Below are 12981 nucleotides of genomic sequence, written 5' to 3' on the forward strand. Positions count from 1 at the left end.
AAAATATAATACCCTAAAACATGTTAGTTTCTTTTAAACACTGTCAAAATTGGTTGTAGGTCATGAATCCTGAAATTTATAGAGGCTTAGTAAATAAATCAATACATTTTTTATAAGAACCCACTAAATTTAAAACGTTGACATAGTTTACCTTCTAGCCATGTGTAGAATGATTCTCCTTAAAAAAAGAACAACACACACAGAAACAACTGGGTTAAAATATTTCAAATAGTCACTTATATATTAGAATAAATTAAGTCTATACAATATTTTTATGACAGATTAAGAAATAGCTCTAGAAATGTCCACTGTTTCATGTGAAGTAGAAAAATAGACATGTGATTCTAGAAAATAAAGCCCCCAAATAATTTAAGTATTGGTAGAATGTTCTTATAAATGATATTTTGACTAGTAAAATTTTTTAGAAAACATTTCAGTTAAAATCTTATGTAAATCTTATTCACTAAAAGGCTTAAACATTTGTTAGTATGTGGCGACTTTAACAATCTTAAATTAGCTTTTGAAGATTACTATAGCACTTTAAAAATTCCAGAAAACACAGTGAACTATAATACAAGAATCAAATGATTAATTATTCCATTTTTCCTGATTCAGTAAAACAAGATTTCCTCAATTACCTAAGACTACTAAGTTTCAAGGGATAATTTAAAATTTTCAAGATAATTCTTCAGAAAAGTTAATAAGTAGGACACGGAGAGGCCCTACTAATGATAAAAGAACTTTCTAGACCAATACTGTTGTTCTGACTGAAAAAGAAAATGGTAGTCAATAAAGAGAAAATAGTTAACACACTTCCTAAATTACATATGTTTATTTTATTAAGAAAACTCAACACAGATGAGCTGAACAAGGAGTCTAGGGGATAAATTAGATGGTGGGGAATTACTTTGCCTCCTGAGAGTCTACACACTTTGCAAAACACAAACATCATCTTTCAGATTCATTCGTTCAACATCCTCTTACTAGGGATCATCCGTCATTATCTCACTTGTTTATTAAAAACCCCAACTGCTAACAGGGAGGTCTAGCTCCCAAGATCCTCGGTAACCTGGCTTCTACTCATCTTTCTATTGGGTCGTCGGTAAAGTCATGATGCATTTTTGCATTGAAAAACAGAAAAATATGTCATGACTTTCCTGACGACCCAATAATTTAAACTGCCCCTATAGAAAGTCTCTCCTACTAACAGGGTCTCCCCAAACTTGCTTGGTTTCTCCTTTCTCAGCAACTTGGTCCATAGTATTTTCTCCAAATGGCACATACTTTCCAATTTTACTGGTCGAAATCTGCCCCGATTCAAAATTCATCTTACATGCCACCTCCTCCAGTAAGGGATCCCAGATCACTTCAGTGAAATATGGTTTGTTCTGCCTTTAAAGAGCTATATCACCTACTGTTTGTACTATGTGCAGTGCTTCTTTACCACCATCTGTCTCTACTGCGTACCATTCCTGCTATATACTGTCAGCTCCTAGAGGGAAGGCCTCATGTTTATACATCTTTCTGTCATGTACATCACAGTGCCCTTGAACACAGATAAGTATACATGCATTTGAAATTATTATTTTGGCTGTTTTGGGGGCACCTTATGACAGATATTCATTCAGTAGCCTGGAGTAACCAACTGTTGATAAATTACTAGTATTCATCAGATTAAAAATTATAATAACTAAAGTTACAAGTTTTAAAGTCAGTAAGAAAATAAAGAAAAGTCACAAGACAAGTTTTCTGGTCAAACTATCTTAACTTCTTTTTGTTCAGAACATAGTCAAGTAGATTATAATAACCAGAAAATTGGGAAGGTGGAATGTGATCATGGTTCCTATACTAAACATTTAGGGAAAATGGTTTTTACACTTTTTTTTTAGCATAGGATAACTTTATATTATTAAAAATACTCATTTTTGTCATCATTCATTGGTAGCTATTTTCTGAAAAAATAAGATAAACTCTTTTGAATTAGAGGGAAAATCAAATTTTGATCATTAACACAAACACACACAAAGACAAGAGTTTTAACTCACCATCATCTTCTCCTGAAAAAGAAAATAATAGAGAAGATTTTAGAAAATGGCTCACAGTTCAGATTCTAATCCTGTTTATTTTAATATGGAATTAAAACTTCCTGTGTGTTAAACTATTAATTATATCATGAGCCTTGGTCAGTGTGTAGTCACCCAGCTAATGAGACTTCTTAAAAAGAATATCAGCCAAAAAGTACAAGATTTGCACATACGCTTTATACAATAAATAATATCAGAAGGTAACTAAAAATGACCATAAAGGCCATTAACTAACAAATATACACAGCCATCCCTTTAATCATCATGTACACAAGCCTCCCTGCACACTAGGGTTTCCATGCTGGAATAGCACACACACACCTTAACAAAAGTGCTTCCCAAACTGGAATCAGTGAAACCCTCACTGCATTTCATTTTTGGAAAAAAAGTTCTGTTGTTCAAAAACTGCTGGAACGCTAGCTGTGGAAGCCTGTGCTATGGCTCAGGAACAGTGTGGAAAACACAGAGGTCAGAGCATTAGAGCGGCTCCGCAACAGCTCTATGGAGAGAGCATACGAACGAACGGCAGCAGCACGAGCGATTTCGTTACTTCCTGTGGAGTCCCACCTCAGCCAGGGCTCAGCCTCTCCCCTACCTAGTCTTCTGTCTCCCTCTTTCACATCCAAAAAAAGAAAAGTCTTCTTTTCTCCTCTTTCCTCCCTCTATCTTTTTCTATATAGCACTCTCCTTTCTAGCAGTTTCATGTCTCTAATTTATCATAATGTGGAATGAAGTATTTCTTAGGACTTCATGGTTTTATTAAATGAATAATTATATTTTCTGCTTTATAAGTAAGTGATATTATTCAGTTATTAAAAAAAAGAATGAAATCTTGTTATTTGTGACAACATGGATGGACCTCGAGGGCATTATGCTAAGTGAAATAAGTCAGACAGAGAAAGATATATGCTATATGATCTCACTCATATGTGGAATCTAAAAACAAAACAAAAACAAACTCAGAGACGCTAAGAATATATGGGTGGTCATCAGAGGTGGGGAAGGAGAGGGGGTGTTGGTGAAATGGGTGAAGGTGGTCAAAGGTACAAACTTCCAGTTATAAAATAGGTCCTGGGTATGTGATGGACAGCATGGTTACTATAGCTAATAGTACTGTATTGTGTATTTGAAAGTTGCTCAGAGTAGATCTTAAAAAGTTCTCATCACAAGAAAAACAAATTTGTAACTATGTCTGGTGATGGATGTTAACTAGACTTACTGTGGTGATCATTTCATAATATATACAAGTATCAAATCATTATGTTGTACACCTGAAACCAATATAGTTATATGTCTATTATACCTCAATAACTTTTAAAAATTTCAATCCTTAAAAAAAAGTAACTGATCATAAGAAAGGTCTAGAAGAATACCTTCCACTGTCTGTCCTGTGGAACAGTGTGGAGGGAGGGTGGAAAAACTTTCCCTTTTTACTTTACATAATTGTAGCGTTTCAATTTTTATAAAATCTTATAATAAAAACATAAGTTGAAAATGAAAAGCTATGAAGTGAAGGGTAAGAAGCACACCTTTTCCATGTCCCAATTCCTTTCTCCAGGAAGTTTGGGATTGGATCTGGGGAAGAGTATTTGCCACATTGTGACAGAGTGAGCATCTAAGAGCAGTCGATTCATTCCACCTTTCTAAATCTCTTTGGTTCTCAGGAATGCATAAAGATACCAACCTAGGCCAGGAAATCCAAATGCTTAAATCAGTCCTGGCCTTAAGAAAACATTAGAATGGCCAGTCAATCACAGGGCTGCTCCCAGGGAGGGCTCCTCACTGACCTCCCGGACTGAGCTCGTGCCCGTAGTTTTACACTGAATAACCTCCCACTGTCTACAACAATGCTGTCCCCAGGCAGAGAATGCCAGCCACACACATATGTAGTTTACATTTTTTTCCACTAAAAATTTTTAGTAAAATAGTTCTAATGTCCACATTTTAAAAAGCAGAAGGTACAACAAGAGTTAAAGTAGTCCTACCAGAACAATAAATTTCTGCTTAATGGCAAAAATATTTTACACTCTTCTGTTTTTAAATGTAAATGGACTAAAATTAAATGTGCAATTTAGTTTCGCCCTCCCCACACGTGATGCGCTCGGAAGCCCGACGTGGCAAGAAGCCACCTTCTTGGACAGCGCAGCTCAGAGCAGCGCGGCAGGCAACTTCCCGTTGCTGCTCTGCTGCCTTATGACTCAAAGTGTGGGACATGGGGCGGCACCCTGGGCACCGCCTGGGAGGCAGAGAGAAACTTGGGCCTCACCTGCAGAATCAGAACTTGTATTTTAACAAGGCTCCTCGGTGATGTGTATGCACACCAAATTTAAGAAGCACGCCACAAGCCACTGGTTCTCAAACTTGGTGGCATGCTGGAATCTGGAGAGTTTAAAGAACACAAGGCCTGGGTGCATCCTGGAGATTCTGACTTATATGGGATAGGGCCTGGGAATCCAGGTTTAAGGGTTCCCCAGAAAACCTCTGATATACATGGATTACTCATGTATTATTAATTTTACATAAGGCTCCTAGTATAGGGCCTGGTATGTATGAGACACACAATAAAAACATATAGAAGTCTTGAGACCTAACTATCTTATACTTTTGATCATTCAAATAAAGCAAAATATAATTTCTCAAATTAAGTTTAATTACAAAGACATTTTGTAAGCAATTGCTAAAAGCACGAAAATGTATGAAAAACTCACCTCGGCTGGGTGCCAGAGGGTTTAAAGGACGATAAACAGATCGAGGCCTGAAAAAAGAAAAGCACAAAAACATTAAACGGTTTGAGTTTGTGATATAATTTTTTTCCAACAGCAACGCCCTCCCTCCCCCCTCCTCTCCCCTCCAGTTACTTGAAACAGTTTTCTTCGTAGATGCTGTTCCACACTCTCCACGCAGACGGACCCTTGTAGCCAGTGTAACGCTCTGGGTTCAGCAACAGGTCTACATATTGAGCAGCTGGAGACCTCTCATCTGAACAAGAAAATTCATAAAACCATCCCTGTGTCAGTCACCATTTATCTAAAGTTTAGCATTACAGAGCAAAACAGGGCTACCAAAAGGTTAGAAAAATGCTATACTTTTTTCAAGTCATCTCCAACTTAAACGGTAGACTGGTGAGCACACTTGTTACTGCACTTGACCCTGGATTTTATAGTAATTTGGACTTGAAAGAGGAAAAACAACTCCCTTTCCTCTGGACACTCACTCAGTGCTCTGAAGTCATGTCGTGGCCCTTATCTTATTAGAGGCATTCACTGTTTGTTTCAGTTTTTTCACCAGGATTGAAAAGGCCTAACAGAATCATCATCTGTTTTAATCTTTTATTTTTCTTCCTTACATATGTATTTACCTAAACATACTGTGTTTCCCTGAAAATAAGACCTAACTGAAAAATAAGCTCTAGCATGATTTTTCAGGATGCTCATAATATAAGCCCTACCCCAAACATAGGCCCCAGTTAAGATCGTCAGCCAGACATGACTGTTTGAATACATGTAGATTTTTGTACATGAATAAATGAATAAATGTAGACTGTTGGAGCAAAAGTTAATATAAGACCCGGTCTTATTTTCAGGGAAACATAATATGCTTGGAAACACTTATTTTGTTAGAGTATATTGTATTAAAAATAGAGATACTCTCTACTTTTGACTTATGAAGTAAATGGCTCAATAATTTTGTGATTCAAATTTGATTACACGTAGGGAAACAATGGTCTAGTTTTAAAAAATGTTAATTTATTTTTACCAATGTTAACATATTATAGTGCTTCCCCCCCAAAACCAATACAGTAGGCATAATTTCCAGAACTTAAGACATCTGAAATTAAATAACCATTTTCCATGTTGAAACCTAAGTGAGTATTTACTATGTCTTCAATATTTGGACAACATTTTCATAGAGATCTCTGCAGGATACAAAAGATAAAGAAATGTGGTCTGCATCAGAGGCTCACGCTGTAGACAGAAAGGAAACTCGGGCTTTCACACCATGACGATGCTCACAAATGCCTGAGCATAATACTCATAAGCTGAAGTGCTGTACATGTTGGCACAGATGCTTTCCTTTATTTACATGCTTCCTACCCTTTGGTGCCATGACTATACAGTCACCTGACTTAAATAGTGTGCAGGCACCTGACTTAAAATAGTGGCCAAATATGGTCATTAAAATATGGTTCCTCTTCATTACCTGATAGTCTATTTTCCTATCAGTCAACAATACTCACTGGCCATTCAATGACCACATATTGTGATTACCCACAATCATAAGGGGAAAATGGCGCCCTGATCCATGCCTTCCAAGAACTACTTGGTACTTTTGTGATTCAGGAAGAGTACAAAGATAATTAAAACTTCTCATTACTAAATGAGCTGTATCCAAATTATGCACAATGGAAACATGATTTTGGAGAATAAAGACTCTGTTCCTAGCCCTAACATTACACAGATATTCCACTCTACAAGGCACAGAAAACAGTTAATTTATAAATGGATAAATGAAAACTGTCCAGGATCATACTGATTCAAGACTTAAAAATACAATTTAATTTTTTAAATCTTAATTTAAAAATAAAGATTCAGATTATGAAATTAATAAAATTATGGCTTTTCCAACAAAAAATCCTACAATTCACTAGTTTCTGTTATATATTTTTAATTTCTTTGAACTGTTCTTGGTTAAATCCATTTGCAAAATTGATTCAATTATGTATACAAGCTTTACAGATATTAAACACACATAAATATATATGTACTGACATATATATGCATGTACACATATATAAGAATGTGTGTGCACGTGAGCCTACACATAGGTTGAGTCATCTATGAACGTGCAGATTTGACTAGTATCTCTTCACCCAACAAAAGCAATTAACCAATAAAGAAAAACAACTAGATTCAGATATTAAAGTATAATGATTTAAAATACATTTTAAGAGAATGAAAACTCTCAAGAGTAAAATCAATTACATCAATTTTTAATCACTTTCTTAAGTAAAACTTACATTCTCAACGTTCTCAATGTGTTATTTCTTTAATTCAATCAAGAGTAGTTTAATAACTTTTTAATACTTTTTCAAATCATGAAAAAGATGGGTTTTGTTAAGCTATAGGAAGTGTTAGTGAACTATGGCCCACGGACCAACTCTGGTCTGCTATGTATGAAGAAAGTTTTGTGGGAACATAAACCATGACATCTGGTTATGTGCTGCTCTCACACTATTATGCCAGAGTTGAGTAGCTGCAACAGAGACCATATGGTCCCCAAAGCCTAGAGTATTTACAATCTGTCCCTTTACAGAAGAGAAGTTTGTCAACCCCTGACCTATACTGACAAGACTTTCATCACATCCAGAGTGAGCAATGTGTGTGGGTGAAGGCCCCCTCTTAAGACACCAGTGCTGGTGCCCATCCTTACTCCTGTGGCTGCCTGTGAGAGGATTTCAACGAATTTGCTCCTAATCTGTAACTTACTCCCATCAGTACAGCTATAGCATTCATTCAGCTAATTCCCTCTGGGTCCCTACTATATCCTCCTCCCAGAGTTTTCTCTTCTTCCTCCCTCTACAAAGCTGCTGCAAAGCTGTTCTTTCTATATGACCATTAACTAAGGATTCAAGGAATTTCCACTGAATCAAAATCCCCAATTCTGGGATTCATCAACGTGAACGATGTTTTTGCCTCCTTCTCAAGTACACTCAACTGAATGTTCTTGTCACTGTCCTAATTCAATCTAAGTATCATGAGGCTACACTGCATTTTCCAGGATGCCAGACCCTCCTTCCTGCCTCCTAACCCAAAGACCTTTTACAACATAATGGTAGCACAGGCCAGCTTAGGGTGCAGGCTTTTTGCTTATGGACACAGATCAGAAATACTGAGATACAGGCTCAGGTCTGAGCCTACAACTCTCCATCACCAACTCTATCCCAAATTGTTACAACCCACTGTTAAAACATGATTTACCCAGTGGAGAAGAACCTATAGTTTATAATCCTGAGTAATTTTGATGCACAGCTAGATTTAGAAACTGCTGTTTTAAACAACATTTTTAATTTATTAATGAACATGTTTTAAGGGAAAATACAAGAGTAAAAATCGAGCACACTGTATAGGTTATTTATGAACCAACAACTTCATTCGACAGACAGCTATTGCACATGCACCATTTCTATACCAGGCACTGTGCCAGGCACTGGGGGTACAGCAGTGAACCAAAGAGACAAGGCACTTGCCCTCAAGTGGCTCATGATCTAGTTGGGGAAGACAGACAACAAACCTGAACTAAGTAACATGCCTGGTACTCTCTAGGAGAGACAGAGAGTGACAGTGGTACTATTTTTTCTAGGGAGTGACAGCAGCCTTTGATGAGGTGACATTTGAGCAGAAACCTGAAGCAAAGGGAGCCATGCATGAAGACAATAACAACAACAAAAAATGGAGAGGGGTAGGGAGAGCAGCTTACCTTAAACTGCTAAATTATTTAAAAACCTACTATTTGATCTATAGGGATCATCTTCCTTTCAAATAACAACAGAACCAAACAACAGAACAGCAGAGAGCAGGGGTCATGGGTATATTCCAATCAACTGGGGTGAAGCCTTTAGATTTTTTTTGTTTTAATCCAATGACTTTAGATAACTGAAGTAACTAAACAGTGACTCTTGGTGACTGACAGTCTTTCTTTAATTGTAGGTCTAAGTAATTGGGACACACATGAACATTACCACCCAGAAGTATAGTGGAAATCCAACTAGAAGCATTGTTTTATGTATAAGAACTACATAAAATATACAAATTACTAATTATTTTAATTAGGTCACCCTAAAAATCCTAAATGATTTTATTTAAATTCTTATAGGACATCTTTTCCACTTTTAAAGTTTAAGAAGCTAATGTTAAAAAATTAGCTAACACTATTGATGACAAGTAATGGAGCACATCAACTTAATCAGAGCAAGCGATACCTGAGTAGTATTTTTTACTCAATACCTATAGAGAAATATATATATATATTACATTATGTACTATAAGAGAAATACATACATTCACAGAAATGATTTTTTAATCTGAAAGTTAAGCACTACTGAACATTTTTTATTTTAATCAAGGAATAGGTAAAATGAGAAACTGGAAAGAAATGAAGTGACTATGAGTATTAAACACTCAAATATAATCAGAATGACAGCCAAAAGGCAAATGAAAGAGTAAGCAGTGATGTGTGTACTTAACCTGGGTACAATGGCTTGCTTTGATAAAACCTGCCAATTCTAAATATCACAATGGGGTATTTTATTAATTGCCCATTTATTATATCCAGAGACTCAGATTTCTTAAAACATTCCCTGCTGAAACCATATAGACCATGGCAATAACATTTCATCTCCCAGCATCTTCTCAAATTACTAGGCTATTGTAGAAGCTCATTGTAAATGATTAATAGCACAATTCTACATGAGTCTTTTAAAAACCTTTGAAAGCAGTATGACCACTCTGCAGTCTGATTCCAACTATGCATGCCTGAACCCCAAGTTCTTTTCCACCACCAAAAATATAACAATACCAAGGTAAAAGGTAAAAATAAGAGGCCAAACGAGTAATTTAGGCCTGCTCACACAATGCTTGGGAATATTCTCCTATAGATAAAACATTTTGAGTCACTTCAATTACCTTCTGTTAAGAGAAATGGTAGTTATCATTGAACAGTGCCCTGTCTTTGTACCATTCCAGGGACTTCTTGGAAAGAGGGCTGTGAGGAAGTCGAATTACTCTTCCACTGTACTGGAAGGTGTCTTTATGGTAGTTTGCTGAGACCGTCTAACAAATTCCAGTGTGAACATTTTTATAGTATGTTTACAGACCTGTAAATGAGTGACTTGAATTAGAGGCCCATGGGAGATGGTGTGTCATAACGGAAAGAACACAGGTTTTAGATTCAGCCAGGTCTAGCACTGAATCCTGTCTCAGCCTCCTGCCTTTGTATGATCTTGGGCAAGTTATTTAGTCTTCCTGAGACTCAGTTTCTTCATATATGAAATACTTCACACTTAACAAGGTAGCTGTAAAGGTCAGAAGTAATGTACTTAACACAAGGCTTGGAACGCAGCCTCTCAATAAATGCCATTCTTAATAATAAGATCCACATAGAGACATCCAGGGCATTAAAGCTATAACTCTGTTGATATTTTAATTGATTTCAATGTCTTATAAAAGGATTAAAGTAATTTAGAAAAAATAGTTTATTACCATCAAGTTCACAAAAGTGATCCTGTGAATCATCGTATCTTGCCCAGTCAATGAAAGCTTCTTTGCTTTGACTACTATGGGAAGGAGGAATAAAAAAGAAAATGATTAAATTTGGAGTTGAAAATTTTAACACTGTATTCTACTGTAATTAAAACTAGATAATATGATGTCACTTTTTTTTTTTAAAGATTTTTATTGGGGAATTGGGGGGATAGGAACAGTGCTGGGGAACCGGGGGAAGGGGAACAGACAAGTTGCTGTCCTTTTGTTCTTCAGTCTAGTTGTGGAGGACGTCGCTTCACTGGCCCAAGTTGGCACCATCATTGCGCTCTTCCCGGGCAAGGCAGATCAGTTGCCGGCTTCTGGACGGTCACTCACGGCGGCTGCTGGCCGCTCACGCTGGCTGCTGGCTACACATGGTAGCCCATGGCAACCCACTGTCACAGGGGCTGCAGCCTACGCCGTCGCCGGCGACTCATGGCAGCCCAGCTCCAGGTTGAGCTGTTGTTCAGCATCTTAGCTGTGGAGAGCAGTGTCACTGGCCCTAATATGTGGGATCCAAACCGGGGCCCCCTGGCGTCCCAAGCCAGTTCTTAACCATCACGCCACTTGGCTGGCCCATGTCACTTCTTTTTTAATTAGATGGTGTCAGAAATTCAGTTAGAGGTTACAAGAAGAAATGATGAGGGCCGGCCGAGTGGTGCATTGGTTAATATTGGTCTGAGTAGCAGGGTCTCAGTTCGGATCCCACATGGGGGCCAGTGACACTGCCCTCTACAGCTAAGATGGTGAACAACAGCTCGACCTGGAGCTGGGCTGCTGTTGAGGCGACGGCATAGGCTGCAGCTCCTGCTGCAGTGGGCTGCCATAAGCTACCGTGTGTGGCTGGCAGCCAGTGTGAGCGGCCGGCAGCTGGTGTGAGCTGCCAAGAGCCACCGTGAGCGGCCGTCCAGAGGCTGGCGACTGATCTGCCTCGCCTGGGAAGAGCGCAATGATGGTGCCAACTTGGGTCAGTGAAGCAATGTCCTCCACAACTAGACTGAAGAACAAAAGGACAGCAACTTGTCTGTTCCCCTTCCCCTGATTCCCCAGCGCTGTTCCCCTTCACCAATTCCCTAATAAAATCTTAAAAAAAAAAAAAAAATGATGAAAACAAAGTATATGAAAAACATAGATATTAACTTCCATGAGTGATTTATATTTCTTAATTATATTAAAGCTATTATTAGCCCCCATCAATATTAATTACTTGAACTAGAAAATTAATTTACAAATATATATATAAGATGTAGTTAAACACAAAATTCAAGCTGGCCTTCTCAAATGACTGATAAATTATAGGAAATATTTATTATTTTTTCCTAAAGTAGGAATTAAATTTACTTTCATAATTATTTTAACTTAAATTGCTTCTGTACGTATAGGACCCAAAATACCAAGAATTGCATTTCTAGGCTCTCCCATCCAACATGGTATTCAGCCATACCACTGTCACTTTTATCATGGTACATCATTCATTTTACATACTACCTCGCATTTTAATAAATCTACGAATGAGAAACCTCATTCGGAAAACTGATAAAGTAGCTACATTCATTCAAACAAACTTTGACCTACATTCACTTTAACCTGTATTCTCTGTCTAGAATACGAGATGGCAGCATCTCTAAGAGAAGTATTATTACCCTTCTTTATTCACTACACAAATAGGAAAAAAAAACCAAAGTAAAATAGTTGTGCACCAACTGTAAACCAGGTGATTCCTAAACACAGTGCTGGCACAGCCAAGTATTTATTTTGCATTTGAGAAACTGCTGAATGACACAAGGCGGGGCCGTATCACATCCACTTTATCAATAAATTTTTCTAATTTACTTTGAGATTTTTTTCTCCTTTGGGAGTATATAATTAAATAATAAACATTAATGGAAAATTTTGTGTCATATTTGACTCAGTTGAAATATATGATGCCAGAAAACAAGAGTGCCTAACGTCTAACTACAGCTAAAATGATAACTATAGTTATGTTTAATCACATAAATCTTCTGATGAAAATAGTAAAGAACAAAGCAATTCTAAAAAAAAAAGAACAAAGCAATTCTGATACAAATTCCTATTTTCTTGTCAGCAACATGACTAATTTAGAGGAACCTTTTTCTTTGAGCAGCCTTATTTGGTGAGATTTTGCTGACTGTTCCATCTAACTCCTGCCTAAAGCCATAGTGTAGAAAAGATATGGAATGCTTATCTAATGCTAACAGAGCTGGCCCAGTTTGGCTTATAAATGAGTCAGAAAGAGCCTTAGAGATCATCTAGTCCAGCTTTTCCAGAAGCCAATTTGAAGATGGATGTTAAGCTACTTACATAATGTCTTGGGTTTAACCCTAGGCTTCCTGTCGAGATGGCACGGTGAGTTAAGGTCTTCCAAGTGGGAAATACAGGGGCAGGAAGGGATGGGACAGAGGGATTACAAGGGGCATGAGAAAACTTTTGGGGGTGATATATGAGAACCATTTTGACTCTACTGATTTTTGTGACTGAACACATGTCAAAACATCAAATGATATATTTTGAATAGGTGCTATATATTATTGCATGTCAATTGTACTTCAATAAAGCTGTTTAAATATTACAGTGCC

At 37.3% G+C, this 12981-nt stretch overlaps 1 protein-coding gene across 2 annotated transcripts in view; it reads right to left on the reverse strand.

The window, feature by feature from the left end:
* ERO1B (endoplasmic reticulum oxidoreductase 1 beta) overlaps positions 1–12981 on the reverse strand; it is a 47915-nt gene that overhangs the window by 15343 nt on the left and 19591 nt on the right. For both annotated transcript variants that reach the window (XM_019651814.1, XM_019651815.1), the window contains 5 exons: positions 10343–10416; positions 4943–5063; positions 4793–4839; positions 2046–2057; positions 152–178 (listed from right to left, as the gene is read on the reverse strand). In XM_019651814.1, the coding sequence (XP_019507359.1) occupies positions 152–178; positions 2046–2057; positions 4793–4839; positions 4943–5063; positions 10343–10416 (281 nt within the window). The remainder of the gene's footprint in view (positions 1–151; positions 179–2045; positions 2058–4792; positions 4840–4942; positions 5064–10342; positions 10417–12981) is intronic.

This window comes from Hipposideros armiger, unplaced genomic scaffold, assembly GCF_001890085.2.
Source record: "Hipposideros armiger isolate ML-2016 unplaced genomic scaffold, ASM189008v1 scaffold_167, whole genome shotgun sequence".
Lineage (NCBI taxonomy): Eukaryota > Metazoa > Chordata > Mammalia > Chiroptera > Hipposideridae > Hipposideros > Hipposideros armiger.